The sequence below is a fragment of the Archocentrus centrarchus genome, chromosome 13, assembly GCF_007364275.1.
Source record: "Archocentrus centrarchus isolate MPI-CPG fArcCen1 chromosome 13, fArcCen1, whole genome shotgun sequence".
NCBI lineage: Eukaryota > Metazoa > Chordata > Actinopteri > Cichliformes > Cichlidae > Archocentrus > Archocentrus centrarchus.
This window is the reverse complement of record NC_044358.1, coordinates 33511879-33532370: the sequence shown is the minus strand read 5'-3', so window position 1 is coordinate 33532370 and position 20492 is coordinate 33511879. Positions and strand designations below refer to the sequence as shown.

The 20492-nt window shown below is 41.4% G+C and overlaps 1 protein-coding gene across 1 annotated transcript in view; it reads right to left on the bottom strand.

Moving 5' to 3' along the window:
- veph1 (ventricular zone expressed PH domain-containing 1) overlaps window positions 1-20492 on the bottom strand; it is a 77042-nt gene that overhangs the window by 26263 nt on the left and 30287 nt on the right. The window contains exons 6-10 of the mRNA XM_030744974.1: window positions 12956-13176; window positions 10733-10936; window positions 7735-8084; window positions 3476-3615; window positions 2994-3128 (exon numbers count right to left, since the gene is read on the bottom strand). Of these exons, the coding sequence (XP_030600834.1) occupies window positions 2994-3128; window positions 3476-3615; window positions 7735-8084; window positions 10733-10936; window positions 12956-13176 (1050 nt within the window). The remainder of the gene's footprint in view (window positions 1-2993; window positions 3129-3475; window positions 3616-7734; window positions 8085-10732; window positions 10937-12955; window positions 13177-20492) is intronic.

Here is a 20492-nt window from a genome sequence, read left to right as displayed (position 1 = left end):
AATAAGGTGTGATCCTGTTTGTCTGACAGTGACAGGAGTGAAGCCGTAGGTCTCACAGGGGGAGGAAAGAAAGCACAGAGGAAATGTGGATGAAGAAAAGGGTTGTGGCTTTCTTCCTTCTTCACACCTTCTTTTCACTGCCTCTTTTTTTTTTCACCCTCCCTGAAAAAAAATAATAACACTACACTAATTTTAAAGTAAAAACAAACATTAAAAATCAGTCACTCTGCTTGTTTTGTGCTCCTGGATCTTTATCAGCACCCAAACTGAAGCTATTGGCATCAGCATGTTTTTTCATTCTGCTAAGAAAATTAGCAGCAGTGAGCAAATTTGTTTAAAGCTATCGACGCGGTATTTGCCGCTCCCTGTCAATGCTTCGCAATAAGCACATTTTAATGTGAAGGCAGCAGTCTTAACCATGACAATTAGCAGTTCGTTTACACAGTATAACTTCTTAAGCAGACATTTTGATGTCTTCACTGTTGAAAATTTGTGCTGAAACTTTACAGACCCCTTCTATTTCCCTGGGCAACAAATGCTGTTGTTTAATCAAAGCCTGTGGCGCCTCAGAGATGCCATGAGTCCTTACGTAGGGGTTCTTGGGGTTCATTATCATGCAAAAGGAAACTTCAACATGCAGACTGGAGAGAGTTAATGTAGTGAACCACCATCCACGATCTTTTCTAAAAACCGACCAAGTAATATTTTTGCTTTTATTTCCAGCAAATAAAAGCAAAGATAAAAAAGCGGGTGAAAAGGAAAGAGTCAGTAAATCAAAACAAAGGGAACCAAAGAGCACAGCACAAAGCTCCCAGCTTCGTGGCTGACAGCTGCCACCCCTCCAACTAACTGATGAGGACTTTGTAGTTTTTTAAAAATCTGCTGACAGAGATGTGATAAAGCAGCAGTATTTGATGTTGTGGGAATGAGAATCGACCGGGTTTTATGAGCATGAAGTGAAAACAATGAAGGTGAACGATTCTCGTAAGTTGTAAAGTCATCGTGGATGTCGTCACATACAAGTCATTTTTCTGACCAAACACCACACAGAGTGTGTCAGCTGATTTACTGTGTTATCAGCGTGTATTTATGGCAAATAAATGTAAAATTGTTGCTTTTCCATCTCTACGTTTATAGGCCTAAAACAAACAAGAGGCATGAGTGGTATTGTTAATGTGTCCAATCAGGAAAGCTAATTTGCTAGTGGCTAATCAAATCAGACAGTGACAGAGTGAGGCTGTTTACCCTATGGGCATGCATGTGAGGCAGGTATGAGTGTGTGAGCGCACAGCTGTTTTACTTGTGGGGACATAAACATGTTCACACACCCTCTCATAGTTTGGAGAGCACAGTTTAAGGTTGGATTTCAGGTTATTGTTGCAAGTATTAAAGTGAATTCACTTGGCTGCAATAGTCATGTGGTTACAATCAGATGAAATGACAACCCTGTTTTGCATATTACAGTGAGGGCAGAACCAGTCCACACCCACATGAAATGCATGAGAGGACAGCAACTTTGCTTCCTTTAAATGTGCGTGTTTGTGTGAAATGACTGAATGGATACAGTGCTGTGAAAAAGTGTTTGCCCCCTTCCTGATTTCTTTTTTTTTTTTTTTTGCATATTTTTTACACTTAAAACTTGCCTAATCATGAATTAACTGATTAACCACATTTTTTGGAAAGCTGACTTTAATTTCACGAGCCACATCTGGGCCTGATTACCGCCAGACCTGCTGAGTCAAGAAGCTACTTAAATAGAAGCTGTCTGACAAAGTGAAGAAAGGATCTCAAGAAACAAAGTCACTGACATCTATCAGTCTGGAAAAGGGTTACAAAGCCATTTCTAAGGCTTTGGGACTCAAGTGAACCACAGTGAGAACCATTATCCACAAATGGAGAAAACTTGGCACAGCCAGAAAATCCTGAAGGAGAATATCAGGCCATCAGTTCATGCTCTGAGGCTCAAGCTCACTTAAGTTATGCAGCAGGACAATGATCTGAAACACACCAGCAAGTCCACCTCTGGTTCAAAAACACAAAACAAAAGTGGCCTAGTCAAAGTCCAGACTCATATCCAATAGAGATGCTTTGTCATGACCTTAAACAGGCCGTTCATGCTCAAAAACCCTGAATTAAAACAATTCAGCAATGAAGAGTGGGCCAAAATTCCTCCACAACAATGTGAAAGATTCGTTACCAGTTATCACAAATGCTTGATTGCGGTTCTTGCTGCCAAGGGTGGCACAACTAGTTATCGGGTTTAGGGGGGGAATTACTTTTTCACACAGAGCAGGTAGGTTTGGATAGCTTCTTCCCTTAATAAATGAAATCATCATTTAAAAATGACATTTTGCATTTACCCCAGTTACCTTTGTCTAATATTAAAATTTGTTTGATCGCCTTTTTTTTTTTCCAAGCTCTTCAAATGATCTGAAACATATTTGTCACAAGTGTAAGAAATATGCAAAAAAAAAAAAGAAAACAGGAAGGGGGCAAGTGCTTTTTCACAGCACTGTATGCATGCATGTATTTTTCAATATACAAGCTCCATATGGGAACCATATCCGGCTGCAACCCCAACACATGTTTATAGAAAGACAACAACAGCTGTATTTTATTTGCGAGCCTAATTATTTTCTAATGAGCACTTAGCTTGTCACACATATGAAGAGACAGCATGGGGAACACCTCCCACTTCCAAACCATATTCACCCACACGCTGCTCCTCACCCTCCCCACCCTCCAAATATGCATTCGCACAAACAGACATGATAAAGATGAGGAGTCAGGGTGAACGAGGCCCTGTATACAAAAACGTCCATTTAGTGCGTTCCACATCTAAACAAAGTGGATGCTGACGCTTCCCTATCTTTCTTTCTTTCTTTGACGCAAGCAATGACTTCATCCTCTCTGGTGGAAACAGATAGCTTTTACGAGGAAGCACCATGAGCGCATACACACACACACACACACCCACAGTGGTGGTCCAGTACCTTCCTGTGTGGGGTAGTCTGCTGTGTCATGGCCATGGAAAAGCTGTGAGCTCCTTTAAGCTGCGTCTTTTCCCACAGAGAAGCCAGATTTTGGACACACTCGTCCCCGGTGCTGAGAGGGACGCTGGATTTACTCTGGAAGAGAAAACACAAGAGCAGGAGAACAAAAACAAATTCAAAACAGAGATGTGGCTCGGATAAAGACACAGAAGACACGCAAGCAAGAAGGAAAAAAAAAAAAACATTAAAGCCATCATACAACTTTGTTTAAGAGACAACAAATTGAGTCTGAACAGTTTCAGGTTTTACTTATAAATGTAAAGAATTCAAGGTTGTCATTTGCACAATGAAATTCTGAAAAATCCAAAACATACCACAAAATTAAAGCAGCATCCAAAAACAAATGTCACCATGAATCACAATCGGTGCTATTTTAGGTGCTTGTCTTACACTTACTAACACATTTGTATATTAAGGTGCACCTGTAAATGTAACAGCATGATGTGAATCCAAAGATGTGGCTGCCGGCCGGTCAGGGTGAAGCAGGATTTGGCGTACAGACAGTAGTGGCCCTTCAAAGGACAGGAGAACGAAAGCTTGGCCACACAGCCTCGACTGGAATCTGTCACACAACAAGAGGAAAAATTATAAATTTGTCAATATTTAGCAAATAATCCAAAACAACTCTCTACGGTATGACTTACAACATAAAAGACCTCCTATGAACTTCTGTCTCTCAGATAAACATGGAGACCCTTACTGGATACATGCCCTGGCATTTGAACCCCTGACCCCTGTTCAGGTTTGAACCAAAGTTTTCAGATTTGGATTCATCACACCATCAGACCTGTTGCCTCTGATTTTCAGTCCAGCTCTTGAGTAATTTGGCACATCTCAGCCTTTTCCCCATTTCCCTTCCTTAAGAATGACATCCTGACAGCATCCTTCCACTGAGACCCTGATGAGGCTTCAGTCAGCAGCAGATGGATCAACATGAAGGGCCAGACTTTTTTAAGGATATGACTTTCAGATACTGTTCATCAGCTCTAGGTAGTTTTTAGGTCCATCACTTCTTCTTTGTCCTCCACTTGCCCAGTCTTCAGCTTTTTTGAAGGACACGCTGCATACCGTGCTGAGATATGCCAAGATTTCAGCCAACAGCTCTTTTGGAATCACCTTGTTGGTACAAAAATTACTATTATATGCTTGTCAAACCGTGTTACCTTTGGCATTTTTTGTAGATGCAACTAAAGCAATGGGAACAAATAGTGTGTTTATGTGACAGACTTCTAGTAAGAAAGAGCCAAAAGATACAATTCAGAATCAGTTCTTTACCAAGGTTGTTTTGTGTAGACATAACGCTTCTTCATCCCTCGAGTTAGGTGCCTTTTTTTGGCTTGAATAATTCATAAGTCAGGGTTAGTGGCTTAAAAAGGTACAAGGACTGGACTGAAAATGAGGGGAAAAGCAGTCAATGTCCAAAGAAAACATCTGAAAGACCTTCAGAAAGCCTGGAGAACTATTGCTCAAGAGCACTTTAAAAAAGTGCAAGAACGTCTGGGTTATTGGAAGCAAAATATAAAGAAATGAGGGGTGCTTAAAGACTTTTGCACAATGCTGTACATGAGCTCCAGTTTACACTTTATAAAGTGTTGTATTACACTAATGCTGCTAATTATGCTTTAAAAATTGCAACAGAAAGAGAACAACTAAGTCTGATGATTGAAACTGAATCCCACCCAACAGGCAGTACCAACAAACCGAGATGAAACTAGCAGGAAAAAGCCCAAGCAGCAAAGAGCCCGCCTGTCAATGTAGCATCAACAAAAAGCATGTGTGTTTTTACTGTCTCTGTGTGCACGTGCAAATGTGCAGAATATATGTTTGGACTGAGCAATCGAGCGCACTCTTCTGTGTAATCCTCATCCTGTGAGATGAAGGGTCAGCAGCTCACGGAAAGGTCAGCCAGCAGCACAATGACATCATCCAGCTGAGACCACCCGTGACATCATATGCTGCAAGCCTTGGGGTTGATTCTCATTGCCAAGGAGGACCTAATCCTGAGCCATCAAATGCAAATCATCAATTACAGAAAGAGAAATGCAGCATGTGAGTGTGTGTGTGTGTTTCACAAGTGTTAGGTATATTTACATTCATTTTCAGATTTAATCAATTAACCAGAGGCCAAAGGAGGAGTTTGTTATTTTCTGTCTTGTTTCCTGTTTTTATATGTGTGTAATGTGTGGGTGCTGTTTGACTCCTGGCTGCCTCTCAGATAAAATGACATTAAGGCCAAAAGGCGGAGCAATAACATCCTCACATGTCAATCAAAATATCATCACCTCCTGTGCCGTATCATGTATGGGTCTGGTTTTCTGTGTGTGTGTGAGTCTGTTCTTAATAGTCTGTTCTTAAGTGCAGTAATATGTATGCAAACCAGGTCTTTCTTTCTATATGTGCTCATTTTGTAAAATAAATCTATGATGCATTTTGATTTATCATCTTAGGAGGGCCTGGATCGAGTTAAAAAATGTTTCAATGTGCAAAAGGTGACGACAGGAGCCGCTAAAAGATGGAAGTGAAGGTTTAATTCAAGTGAACCGAAACAAATCGAAAAACTGAAAATATGCAGGAATAAACTGAACTGAGTGAAAAACAAAATGTCAAATCCCTAAATATGAGAAGAGTGAGTGTGGAATCGTGAAAATGGATCGGAAAGTTTTAGGAAATGATTCGATTAGTTTGAGATCTAAGTGGTTTCTGATTTCATAGTTGTTGTGTTTTTTTTTTTTTTTAATATATTTGAACTGTTTGAACCCATGTTTCTATGCTGTGTGCACTCCTAGCACGAAGGTAGGAAAGTGGTGATGCAAACTCACCAAAACTGCTCTCATACATACATGGACTTCATGCATGCGCACTACATATGCATATCATTCATCTGTTTCTACTTAGCTTTGCAGGTTTTGCCTGTGTGATTCTTTCTGGTTGCCTGTTTTTCCACACACTGACTCTTCTGTCATTTCAGACTCAGCCACTCCCACCTGACCCGTTTCCCACTGCCAGTCAACTGACCTTCAGTGCCTCTCTGCTCACTTAAACACACTGCCCTAATCAACTCCCTCTGTATTTATAACCCTAGTTCACCATATCTTAGCTGCCATATAGTCATAGACTAGAATTAACCCCAAACAGAATAAAAATGCTTCATATAAACACCCCAATCAGAATAAGCAGGCCCAAGAGGGTTGGAATAAACCTTTTCGTAAGCCGGTCACAAGATAAATTGATTACTGATTTCTTTCTGGCTGCATTCCTTCTATACATGCCCTCCACCTTGAGGTAAGTGCATGGGGACGTACACTTCTCCTCTTTCCAAATACGACAGCGTCCCAGCTGGACTGTCCCTCTGTGGAGGGAGCTTGTTTTTAATATGTCACACTGTTCCGATTAGGACATCGGTGCATGTAAGCACGATCCCGTATTAAATCACATTCCATGTAAATAGCTGACCCAAAATTTTCAATTGAAACATTTTCAATCAGAATGAAAAGATGTGTGCATGTTACTGCAGCCAGTGATAATGCCAGGAAATATAAAAGTACTGACACACACACACACACACACACACACACACACACACACACACACACACACACACAGCTGGTTTAATTTTATAATCGAATCACCAGCCTTTCTTCAAGGCCTGGTTTGCAGCTAACAACTATTTTCAGTTCCCATTGAAAATAATGATATTTTGATCCCATTAAGATGATGTGGTTTTGAAACTGAATTGCAAAGATTAGATGTCATCCAAATGTTTCTCTTGTTTCCTTGGTGGGTGCAAACACAGATCAGCAGTTCAGTTGAAACAGTGGCTACTTTTTCAGTGTGTATTGTGTGTGTGTGTGTGTGTGTGTGTATTGTGTGTGTGTGTGTGTGTGTGTGTGTGTGTGTGTGTGTGTGTGTGTGTGCTGATTCCCCTCTCACTGTTAATGTAAAAAGAAAACCTTAAAAAGGCTTATATATAAATGATTAATATGACATATTGGGCATGTTGGGCATGATATAGTTGCTGTGCACCTCCCTAACTAGACTGATGCTGTCTGGATGGGGTTTTAGCCACCACTAAATTACAGGAGGCGGTTGAAAATTCCACAGGAAAAATCACATGAACCTCATCACGTCATGGGCTGCTGATTCTCAGTGACTGGAAAGCTTTTAGCACACAAATAATCAGCGTCCAGTATGCCTGTTGTAAAAAATACAACAGGCATTCAGGAGTGTAACTAATAAGCTCGGGGGGGGCAGGGCAAGTACACTTATATACCCTCTGGATAGGATTAAAATCTGTAATCAGCTCATGCTTAACTAAAATCAAACTAGTGCCCCTGGAGAAACAAATCCATTTAAATGTGGGGCTTAGGAGGCACAAATCAACCGTCAGCTGAGTGCTGTGCAAGACTGCGTCTGCATCTGTATGTTTGAAAGACAAAACGCTGGAATGAAAGAAAGGGGAAGATGAGGTATATTCATACCGCATCCCATTAATCAACAATGTCTGACTATAATCTCATTCAGGTTCAGCAGGTTAGATAAACCCTGCCCCTGTCTCTCTCTCCATGGATTCTACTTTTATAGATCAGCTTCTCCGTAAATACCATTGCCTTTAATATAATATTAAAGGCCAGTAACACTGTATTCTGCTTCTACCAGTGGCCTCAGAGAAAGCATGCATTACCTTCTATCACACACTGCTCTGGGATGGGGATCTGCTGCACCATTTCTTTACAGAACTCTCTGATCATCTGCATATTGTCTCTTAAATGGATGAAGAGTCTGTCAGCTTCCCCCCGCTCCCTCTTCTGTCCATCCTTCTCTCCACTTTGATCTTTCTCAGCCTCTTTGACCGCTCTGTCTAGTGGAGTCAGTTTCCTCTCAGCAGGTGAGTCGTCATGGTTTTCTGAATGCTGATTAGGCAAAGTGTTGGAAAAGGTGCTATCTGTGCTGAGCTCCACCCCTTCACCTTCCTCCCCGGTGTCTGAGTTGATGGAGCGAGAACGCACAACATGGAGAGCCAGGCTCTTTGACCTAAGAGAGAGAGCATGAAATAATAACAGTTAAAGTGCTGCAGAACAAATAAAAAATGTCACATCATTTCTGTTGGAAAGCCACTGAAGTAAAATGGAATGAGGGGAAATGAGGGGACATTACGGACAGTATTTTTTTTTTTTAATCAAGAGAAAGGATCGGCAACATTCATATTACAATAGGTTCATTTGGGTTTTGTTTCCCTAAAGACACAGAACACATAAAGCAACTAACTATATATATATATATATATATATATATATATATATATATATATATATATATATATATATTAGACAAAGTGTTATAGTGTATAGAACGCCTATACGAGGCATTCTATACGGGGGTCAATCTACATTGAGAGTTAGTAAGATATTAAAATAATCATTGAAATCATTCCAGTTTTTAAGACACCTAACAGAACAACCTTTAACTGTTAAGCTGATCTTTTCTACTTTGAGAAAGGACATAACATCCTTAAGCCACAAAACAATAACTGGGGGATTTGGAGGACTTCTACAGGAGTAGGATGGATGTAAAAGTGAGTACTTTGTACTGTAAAGATGATAACATGAGGGGTACAAATAAAACCCCAAATATTGCAATGAAAAGGTCCTTTTGTATCAGGGTTCCTAAAACTTTGGACAGAATTGGAAAAAAAAAAAATCACTCCAAAACTTAGACAGTTTGGGGCAAAAGAAAACCATGTGGCTCATGCTGCAGGATGAGGCATGGCGTGTGTCACACTGGTCCACCATACGGGGATCAATTTTTGATAAACGAGTTTGAGAATCGAACTCTATTTAGTATCTTAAACTGCATAAATGGCAACCAAGCACAAAGTGTACTTGACTGTATACTAAGCACTGCTTTATCCCACCATTGATCTGTCAGCTCAATTCCAAGCTCACACTCCCAGGCTGTTCTAGTTTTGACTGCAGAATTGGTATCAGGAGTCATGAGTGTGCCATATATACTAGATATGAGTGATTTAAGATTAGGTTCAAGGGACAGAGGAAAACATGGTAAAAGAGAAGAGGCACAGCATCTGATGTGAAAGTAAAAATGCAAGCAAATTAAAATCTGAAGATAATTCTGGAAAACTAGTAAAGAGGTGTGCGGTTGTCTTTGGACTGAGTGGCCGGGGGTCTTCCTGGCTCTTGGTGGGCTGCTGGTGGCCTGGGGTTCCGGGGGCTTTCCGTACCTGCCTCTGGCTTCTGATGGGTGGAGCTGCAGCGTTTTGCCCTCATTGGTAAGTACGTTCCATGACACAGACACAAACATGACACAGACACAAACGCCCACTCAATCACAACTCAACAAAATTGTTGGTGTGCGTAACATGCATTGTTAGTTTTGTTTTTCACACACAAATTTATTTTTGCAAGTATTGATAGTATTTTTTTATATGTTAAAGTGATGAAGTATCTGATTAATAGACTTGTGCTCTTTCCCCTTTTTTTTTGCTCCCTTTCTCTCTCCCTTTTTCTTCTCTTTATTTTCCTCTTCTTCAGCCTGTCAGCTCTGGCTGTTACATAGTATGTGGAAAAATAACTCAGATAAATAAAATAAAGGGTTAAAACATCAACAAGAAGAGCCTATTGAGAACCTATAGAGCTCATCTTGAAATAGCAAATATGTTTGGCACAACAACGCATTCAGATCACAGTTCTGCTTGCAAGATCTACCAGACATGACAGGCTAAAAAAAAAAAAAAAAAAAAGAAAACTAGTAAAGACACCATCTTTGTAAAGGTCACTGATAACTTTAATGCCTCGAGTACGCTACAGATGATAGGAGGCATTAGTAAGAGAAGGGGGGAAATGATGATTTTTCAATAACTGCATCCTAGTAGAGGGTGGGCCCAAAATTTAAGAGTGGATAGCACCATAGGGCTCACTGTAAGACCCAAAGGATTAATGGGTAATGAAGAGTTGATTAAAGTAGCAGTAATTTGTTTTGCAACATGGATAAAAAAAAAAAAAGACAAAAAAACCTCCCCATCAGACTAAATTTTAGTGCATTGCAGAAGAATTAAAGATATGCATATTTTTGCTAAAACACAGCTAATGTACCAGCTGTTTTCTACGCCAGCCCACATTGGCTGCTGGTTCAGCTGATACCCTTTTGCTCATCCCATTAGCCAGTCTCATAAAGGCGGCCCTATTGTAATTGCTTTAGCCTGCTACAGTTCCAGCTGTTGCTGCAAGCCGCTTTGCAACCCACCTCCACCACTTTTGATCAACAGTGCCACACTGCCAGTTATAAATCACAGTACACAGAAAGAACTTTTCTCTCTGGGCCGCTTCAGTCAAAAGTGGTCCAGAGACAGCGATGTAACCTGTTCACTATGTTACTGTCTGGGGGATAGACACTCACTCCCCAAAGGTTACACCCCCCACCTATCAATATAATCCCTTAACAGATATATTTGTGTTTTTATTCCTAAAATAAACAACATTTCCAACTATGGTAGAGTTTACGTTCTTCAACAAACAGACAAAGAGAAATATCTTCTTGGTTTCAAATACACCAGGCCACACGGTGACAGCAAAAACAGTCACATTTTCATAAAAATAAGTCTTCCTATCAAGTCATATTTAAGAAGATACTGAGCAGAAGTGTGTTCTTGTTACATACTAACTGACCTGTTGAACCTCATCTCACGTCTCTCCTCCCTGACTGTTTGGCTGAGGCTGTAGCGTCGCTGGGGGGCAGGAGAGTCCTCCTCTGCCTCCGCCTCCTCCTCTTGCCCTGTCTGCCCCAATTTCTCCTCAAAGGCCTGGATCTTCACCTGCAGTTGCTGCTCTGGTGCCCCTCCTCCTCCATCTGATGGGAACCCCTCTTCCACCCTGTAACAGAGAAACAAATGCACACACAGAGTCAAAGTTTGGATTATGGATGCTGTACATGGGAAGCTGAAAAGGCACAAGCGGACATATTTTCAGCAAACTCTCTCCTTCTTTCAAGTTTTTGCTTAGTTAGGTGCATTCGCACAATGACTGGTTCCAATTGTGTGCCCCACCCCCGAATCTGTCTTTTGGTCCCTACTTCTGTTTTTACACAAATGTCCTTCAAACATTCTACTTGTTTGAAAGAGAGCTTCCTTTTCACCCCCTGCTCTTTCACTAATAAACCACCCTGCCTCCCTCAAATACATTTTTCCTTCTAGCTTTCTTCCAAAAGACCCCAAGCAAAGCTTTTCGAAGCCTCAAACTCTGCACACAATGTTCTTATTTAGAAGAGAGCCATGTGTGTCATTCCCACAGGGCAGCCAGATGACTCTTGGCCAACTTATGCATAGTATGGTGTGTTCACATCTTGTGCATGCAGACTGTTTTTTTAAACAGTTTTCAATACAAAACCAAAAAGAAAATATTTTAATGACCTTAAATGACAGCGTGCTGTAACGGACCCAGATTTGATTTTAGTGTCACAATCAAAGTAATGAATGTGTCGACTCAGTATGTAAATTCTCTTTCTGATACTGACTAGTATGTCATAGTGACTCATACCGGGTTGGACCCACTTTTGCCTTCAGAACTGCTTTCATTCTTTGTGGCTCAGATTCAACAAGGTGCTGGAAATATTTCTCAGAGATTTTGGTCCATATGGACATGACAGCATCACAGAGTTGCTGCAGATTTGTCGGCTGCACATCCATGATGCAAATCTCCCAAAGGTGCTCTATTGGATTGAGATCTGGTGACTGTGGAGGCCATTTGAGTGCAGTGAACTCATTATTGGTTTTCAAGTAACCAGTATGAGATGATTTGAGCTTTGTGACATGGTGTGTTATACTGCTGGAAGCAGGCATCAGAAGATGGATACACTGTGGTCATGAAAGGATAGACATAGTCAGCAACAACACTCAGGCAGGCTGTGGCATCTAAACGATGTTCTGTTGGCACGATGCTTGGGGGCCCAAAGTGTGCAAAGAAACTATCGCTCACACCATTATACCACCACCAGCAGCCCGAATCACTGATACAAGGCAGGATGGATCCATGATGTCATGTTGTTCATGCCAAATTTTGACCCTGCCACCTGAATGTCACAGCAGCAATTGAGACTCATCAGTCCAGGCAATGCTTTTCCAATCTGTTGTCCAATTTTGGTGAGCCTCTGCTTCAGGTTTGGATGTTCTGTTAATTCAAAGATGCTCTCCTGGTTGTAATACGTGGTTATTTGAATTACTGTTGCCTTCTTATCAGCTCAAAGCAGTCTGGCCATTCTCCTCTGAGCTCTGACATCAACGAGGCATTTTCTCCCAGAGAGCTGCTGCTCACTGGAAATTGTCTCTTTTTCAGACCATCTGTTTCAACCAGATGGTTGAAAAAAACTCTAGAGATGGTCGTGTGGGAAAATCCCAGTAGATCAGCAGTTTGCGGAATACACAGACCAGCCCATCTGGCACCAACAACCATGCCATGCTCATAGTCACTTAAATCTTCTTCCCCCATTCTGATGCTCAGGTTGGAACTCCAGCTGGTCGTCTCGACTATGTCTACATACCAAAATGCATTGAGTTGCTGCCATGTGATAGGCTCATTAGACTTTTACATTAACAAGTGGTTGAACAAGTGTACCTAACAAAGTGGCTGGTAAGTGTAGACATCCCTTTTAAATGAAAGGAAGAAATAGCGCACTGTAATGTAATGTTCTTACTTAAAGTAACACCTGAGAAAATAATCAGCAACACTTTTCAACACTGATAACAAAACTTTAGATGTCTCTAGCTACTCTCTATACTAGCTTGCTACAATCCAGAGACAGAGGCTATAGAGACACTATTTAAGGTTTTAGGTTTCATGCAGAAATATAAAGTAGGTATCTCCCCTGCCATCCCATGTTAGCATGTGTTTACTAACCTGCGGTACGTGGTTGATTTCTCCTCCAGCCGTCTTCCCAGAAGTCTGGCTATAGCAGTGAAAGAGTTACTCATCCTATAGATGTCTTTACCGCAGCCGCCCAGCAAAGATGGGTAACGGTCAGTCAGAACTCTGATCTCCAGCAGGAGGGTGTGGTGAAAGCTGTGCTCCATGCTGCCCAGAAGGGACACCAGGTAGACCAATGAGCTGTGAGCATGAGTCTGGAGAAAGGAGACAAACACATCGTATCAGTTACAGTCAATCCTGGTCTTGGTTTAAAATTAAACAAAGGGAATAGAAAAACAACTGAGGATTTTTAATGTTGATATTTTACGGTTTAATAGCTTATTTTTCATTTAAAAAGGGGCCAGTGTTGTGTGTTTTGTGGCGGTTTGTTGACTTGCATGTGTTTTGGTGAAGAAAGACTACATTTTAGCTATGGTAATTCAACACACATGAGTTTTCCTCTTCCAGGCTGTTTGGGAGGGTTTGGTGTTACTTCTTTTGTTTCTAAATCATGGCAAACAATCATAAATACAAACACATGCAGGCTGGTTCACAGCAAACATTTTAAAATACAAACTTCTTCTTTTCCCAAATGTAATCTCTTTCCCATTGGAAATAACCGCATTTCATCATTCCCGGCATGTTTCTGTATAAATGAAATCAGGCACATATACAATCTGGTGACTGTTGACAGACTAATATTTAACAAAGAATATGACCTAGTCAATCCATACTTTTTCCCCCCTTCCTCAATAGACGGTTCTGTATACAACATTGTGTAACGCATACTTTAATGTAATCAGTTCTTTAACTGCAAGGTTATATCCCCATCCATTTCGGATGGTTATTTTAACAGGAGCAGCCACATTTTGAACAGAGCACACAAATCCTCGTAACAGCAGACGATCAAAGGTGAGCGAGAGCTCTCTTGCAGTGTTTTAGGGCAGAACTAAAGCCAAAAAATCCCCATCTGTGGTCAAAAGCAGAAACCCTTCTTTTTTTTTAAAAATTCTCGGGGCTTATAAAACGCCCGGTTTTGAACTAAAAACCTAAAACTCTCTCTCTCTCTCCTCCTTTGACTGAGATAAGAACCGGTGGAGGACAGAGCCAGCCTCTGTTTACAGCTCTGTAGAACACATTGTAACCAGGAGAGAACAATGCAGTTCAGACCTCTCACAAACACTCTCTGTAGGATACCACATTTATATTATGTGGATCCTAAAAGCACCAGAAAAGAGGGAACTTGATTTTTTTTTTTTTTAATCATAACAACATGCCAAGCAGGTATTTAGGAGTTTCCAAAGCCCGGCACAAAAAAGAATCAGGAGCACGGCTGGAGCTCAGGTTTTATGAGAATGTGTGCTGCTTCTCTACCAAAAATTCAGGATTTTAGTGTCAAGATCATTTGACTTTTTAACGACTTACTAAAATTCTTCCAAATATTGCAGCATATGCATATGCAGGGCTCGCATCATTTTCCGTTTGGAATTGAAACACTTCACAGTAACAGCGTAAAAAATAAAAAAAAATCTGCCGGACATATGAAGCTCTCTTCAATCTTCAAATTATGTTTAATTATTTGGAGACAGCACTTGGCGTTGATTTCATATCCTGAACACATTATGGGTTTAATAACTAAACTCTTTTGTAAAACTCTGCCAAAAAGGACAATAACAGGAAGGTCTCAAAAACAGAACTGTTCGCTGTTTTTAATTATGAGTTTCCATGTTTTCCAAAAAAAAATGATGGCAGGGTCGAAGATATTCTTCCAATCTGCCAATCTGTAGAAGACTGACACAGATCTAGAGATTAGGGTTTTTCAGACTGTCTGCACAAATAAATGCCTAAATACATCCCCTGGGAGACTCAAACTGTGGCCCATTCTTTGCAGTCACTGACAATTTGAGCCGAGCTCTTCTGGCAGTGGCACCTGTGCTGGTGCGTTCAAATCATTACATACTGAGGGATTCAAAGCAAAACAAGGAAAACCAAAGAAAGAAAACACTGCATCGGTCCAGTGACAAGCCAAACCCTCTCCCTGCTCACTAACCAATTATATCTATTTATTTATTTTTATTTTCCTTTCTTCCCTAGCTTCCATGAGAGCTGCAGCCACTCTATAGCCTCTTCATGAATTAATTAATGGCCAAAATTACTGGGTAAAAAAGGATTAACCTCCAAAACACATATGAATATATTTATCTTTCAGATATATAAAATTTTTTCCAATAATGCCTAAAATCAATTGCCACACAGTCAGGCGCATCATGAAAAGGTGGAGCATGAAAAGGTGGAGCAGGGGTGGGGGTGGGCTTGGAGAGGCAGCTGCAACTGGCTAAAGAAACTGGAACAACACACTCCGTCTGAGACTTGCCAGCGGGATGCACATTAGTGACGGTCATCAGCTGGCATAGGAGCTTGCTCTGAGATCAGCTGTTATCAGCTGAGCTTGACTTTGTGACCTCTCTGATACAAAGCTATCAGGGTATAAAAATAATCTAATGTAACCAAGCAAATATCCATTTTTACATCTTAAATCTCTTATTATTTTTCTATTGAGTTCAATTTCATTTATACAGAGCGAATTCACTACAACAGTTGTCTGACTGTGTTTTATATTGGAAGGCAAAAACCCTACAGTGTTAGAGAGAAAACCCCGCAACCATCAGAGCAAGCACTTGGCGATGGTGGGAAAGAAGAACTCCTGTTTAACAGCAAGAGACCTCCAACAGAACCAGGCGTACTACTACAGATTAAAGAAGCTGTTACATTTATTTCTACATAATAATACAAAGGAAATAGGAATTTTAAATACATTGTAAATATTACTGGATCACCCCTAAGTACAGAATAAGTTCAGAGCTGAATCACCACGTCTCTGAATTGACGTCAGCAGCCAACGAAAAATCAGACAATGTGTTGTTTGGAGAAACTACGGTGGGATTGTTGCTACTGCCAGACTCTGTCTGTCACATGCTGCTAACACATTTCATGTAAACAAAAAAGTTTTCTGCGTTTTTCCGCTAATCAGAAAGATCCAAATCCAAAACAAATCAAGGCTCATCACCTGTTAAGCAGCAGTTAAAGTTGGTGGTGATGGCATTCCTTGTAACTGATAAACAAAATTCATGTGAAATGTCGCTAAGAAACAGCTCATGAAATCAAAACCGCAACTCGTATCGATATGGTTTAAAAACTGTGAGCGCCCCATGGAGTTGATCTACAGATGTGTGGTATTTTTGTGTTGCTAGTGTTAGAAATGTGCTCATGGGAGCAAGCTAGAAAATGAGGTAGCTTCTATTTTACTCCAATTATCTTTGATCAAATTACCACGCATCTCTATGGGGCAATTAGACAGCACTCCTCTTCCTCAGATGCCTGCAGATCAAAGGGTGCACATCTGTTGGCTTCGAAACAGATCATTCAGAGGATGACAATTTTTAATGATATTTCTTAGTGATAAAATGATGCCTGTAGAGTGAAAAAGATGACCTCAGCAGTAAGTGAGAGAAAGATTCTGCTTCTTCCACTCTAACACTTAATTAGTCAACTTTAGCTCAGAACAGTCCCCCAGAAACAGTTTAAGAAAAGCAACAGAAGGAGTCACAAGTCGGTCATCTAGTTGCTTCAACAGTGTTTCTACAACAAATTGAGTGGGACTGGTTAGGTGCCAAACTACTGGAACTTTTTTTTTTAACATACAGCGGGATTGTGTGCTTTGCAACAGTTATTTCATTTTGCTCGAGGACGCACAGTGTAAAGGGGTTTCTTTCACCGGTGACATATTCTGATCTAACACGCAATAAGTCCACAAACACAGTATAGACTAACTCCCCTCAGGTGGCTGAGGGAAGCCAGAGAAAGACTTGTGCAATCAAGAACAAATGCATCCCAGTATGAATGTGTTTGTGTGAGTGTGTGTGTGTGTGTGTGTGTGTGTGTGTGTGTGTGTGTGTGTGTGTGTGTGTGTGTGTGTGTGTGTGTGTGTGTGTGTGTTTGCAGGGCACAAACACGAACCCACGGGAGGCTCTCTCCACTGCCATCATCAGGAGGCCTCAGCAGGGGCATTTCCCAGAAAACACTGGTTATTTTCCAAATGGTTCCAATGTGAAGAAAGGCAGGACACTGAGGTCCGACAAACTGTGTATCTGAAAGCGTATGCATATTTGTGAGTGTGTTAAAACTGCGCTGGCAGGTTTTCTGACAAGAAGATTGAGGAGGAAGGGAACTTTCATAGGGAAACTTTGCCCTGGAGTAATAGAAAACCTATTATGGTTTCAAGCTTTGAGATTTCTGTGCATGTAGGTTTCTGTGTGTGTTTGTATATGTGTACGAGCAGAGGGGGAGCACTTCATGTGGAGACAGTCGTAATGTATTTTCCTTTTTTGCTAATTTCCCCCAAATTGTTGTTAAACTGCCTAAAATGCACCCAGAGGAAAAGAGAAAGTGGGAGCCCTCACCTGTCTGGCTGTCAATCTCACCCCCCCAACACAAGCACGCGCACACACGCGCGCGCACACACACACACACACACACACACACACACACACACACACACACACACACACACACACACACACACACACAGAGTCTGACTATGAAGTGGGTCTTTATCGTATGTATTATTACAGTGTTGCATAAAGAGCTGGACTTCAAGTCTTGTGGCCTCTGCAAAGAGATCTGTTCTTTTTTAAACCCGTCCCCCACAAGGGTCTACACTGAACACTTTCAGATGAAGATGATACAAACAGAATAACAACAGCTCATTTTAAACACTAAAAGAACACAGCAAAACATATAGAGCTATATTAGGGGCTCTGTGAGGCTGTACCTGTGTGTTCACTATGATAATTGTTAAGCATTCTGTATTAATTTATTTTATTAACATTTGCTTAACTGTACATCACAGGTTGAAGAGAACAAAATTAATTTTGTAGGTTACTGTTGGGGGCAGCACAGTGGCACGGTGATTAGCACTGTTGCCTCCTGGGTTTGAATCCACCTTGGCCTTTCTGTGTGGAGTTTGCGTGTTACTTTTATTATTCATTTTTATGAAGTTTAATAAAAAGCAATCCAATATTTGTCAAGACCCATGATGTGAACCTCCTCACAGTGTGACAGGAAAAGGAAAACGACTATTTGCTGTTTAACGCGTTATAACCAGCTTGAGTGTTTGAGGCCACAGTGACTGAAATATCCCTTTTTTAACTCAACAAACATGCTTATAGTGCAAACTGAGCAGCGTCTGATGGCAGCCATGTGCGTAACCCATAGGTTAAATGATGCACATGGAACAAATTGTGTCTCTTTCAAAACAAATTTTGGTATTCTTAATCTCTACAAAATGTGAAGTTATTAGATGTAACAGGAGCTGTCATACTGTATTAGCAGCACTCAAAAGCATGAATGCCGTGAATGAATCAGTACAGACATGAATAACTTGTGTCTGTGATCAGTTTTAATAAGACGGGGGGGGGGGGGGGGGGTCACACGTGATTCATTGGGTCAGCAACTCCCTGAATCACCACCTTATCATGGTGGAGGGATTTGTGCGCCCAAGTGATAACAAGAACTGTGTCAGGGACGGTTTTCCCCTCGTAAGGTCATCCAGGGCAAACTGGTTCTTGCTGAGAGGCCAAACAAAGTGAAATCAATGGTCCATGTTATTTCCCCCAGGACGGGGTCACTGTGGCTGGGGGAGGGGCTCACTGGAAAGTGCTTTATGACTGGGCCTTAGCCCACGGGCTCAGCCCAAATGAGCCACAGGGACCAGCAGGAGGAACTAGCCCATGGGGAGGTACTATGTGGATTGGGTGGCAGTCAGAGGCACAGACCTTGGCAGTCAAGCTGGCTCTTTAGACATGAAATATCATCTCTCTGGTAGGGAAGGAGCACAAGCTTGTTCATGAGATTTAGAGATACGGGCTAGACATAGTCAAGCTCACCTCAATGTACAGCTCAGGCTCTGGAACCAATTTCCTTGAAAGGTGCTGGATTCTGTTCCACTCTTGCATTGCCCCTGGTGAGAGGCACAGAGTGGGGGTGTGTATATTTGTATCCCCCTGGTTCCGGTGCCTGTTTGACCCAGAGGATGCAAGGGTTATGGTAAACTAGCAGCTCAAGGGGGGTGGGGGTGGGGTAGGGGGTGTAGTCTCTTACCCACACTGCCTACAATGGGAATGAAGTGCTGATGACATGTCTGTGTAGGTTCTCAGTCATCCAGGTCATGGTAGTCTTAAGAGCAAAATGTCATCACAAACCTGAAGAAGTCCAGCTGCCTTCTTTTTTCAAGCTCTTAAGAGTGCTGATGATCTCAACTAAGGATGTAGTCAGGGAGAGAAAGTATACTCCTGATCCCTACTGACACCTCCACAGAGGAAACAGGCACTGGGGACAAACGGGAAGACGACTTGCTCATTGCTGTGGCAGAGGTTGCCAAGGTAGTTAAAAAAACTCCCTGGTGGCTGACCGCTTGGGATGAGATTAACCCTGAGTTCTGAATGTCATTGGTCCATCATGGTTGATACGCCTCACTGGAAGCTGCGTGGAAGTCAGGGACACACAGATTGCGGTGGTCTTCCTTTTCAACCACTGTAAGAGCTTGATTCGCATTCTCACCTATAAGTCAGGCTTGTTCTCAGTGGGTGCTGGACTTTACAGGGCTGCCCTTTGCCACCAATTCTATTGATAATTTTTCTGGATGCATGGAAAACATTCACAAATTTCAAAAACAAATTTTCACACATGTGCAGCTAAGATTTAAAAATACATTTTCCAGTACAGCTGATTTTCCGCTCTAAGCACGCAGAGAGCCTGAGGTTAATGTTCCCTAAAATTGTGTTATATTTGCAACATTAGGCTAAGGCTTAGAACATTGCTCCTTCACTGTTGCTTCAAATTAGATCTTCACTTGCCAGAATAACAGTCTCTGACCCCTCTAAGCCCTAAGAAGTGTCGGCACGTGTTGGGAAAGACAATTCCACTGAACACTGACGCATGCAGGTGTTAGACGGCAGTCCAAACCGCCGGATCTGCCCAGCCTACCTATCCAGTGTGTGTGTGTGTGTGTGTGTGTGTGTGTGTGTTTTATACTTGGCAGACCATGAGAGAACAAGTCATATGAGTGCTCATTCTTCCCTACCCATTAAAATAATCACTCCTGCCTGTTTAAGTGTGTTTCAATGACCTCCACTTGTTTCTGTTATTTTCTTCAGACTTGTTTCTCTTCATATTTTAACTAGAGTTAATTGAGTTAATATGCTTGAACAGACGGTAAAATAAGAATTTATGTCATGTTGTTATTCAAAGTGTTTAAAGTGTATCCACTTATCTCATTCACACACTGATGCAAAGTAATGACCTGATCAGGAATTCACTTTGGGATTCAGCATATTTTCCAGGAACACTTGGACAACACAAGAAAAATCCTACCTTTTCAACCATATGTGCCCTGTATTATTAGGCCAATGTAGCTCATATTCGTTTCCATCTTTCACAGATTTTGTATGCAATTCAGCCACCTATAAAACTG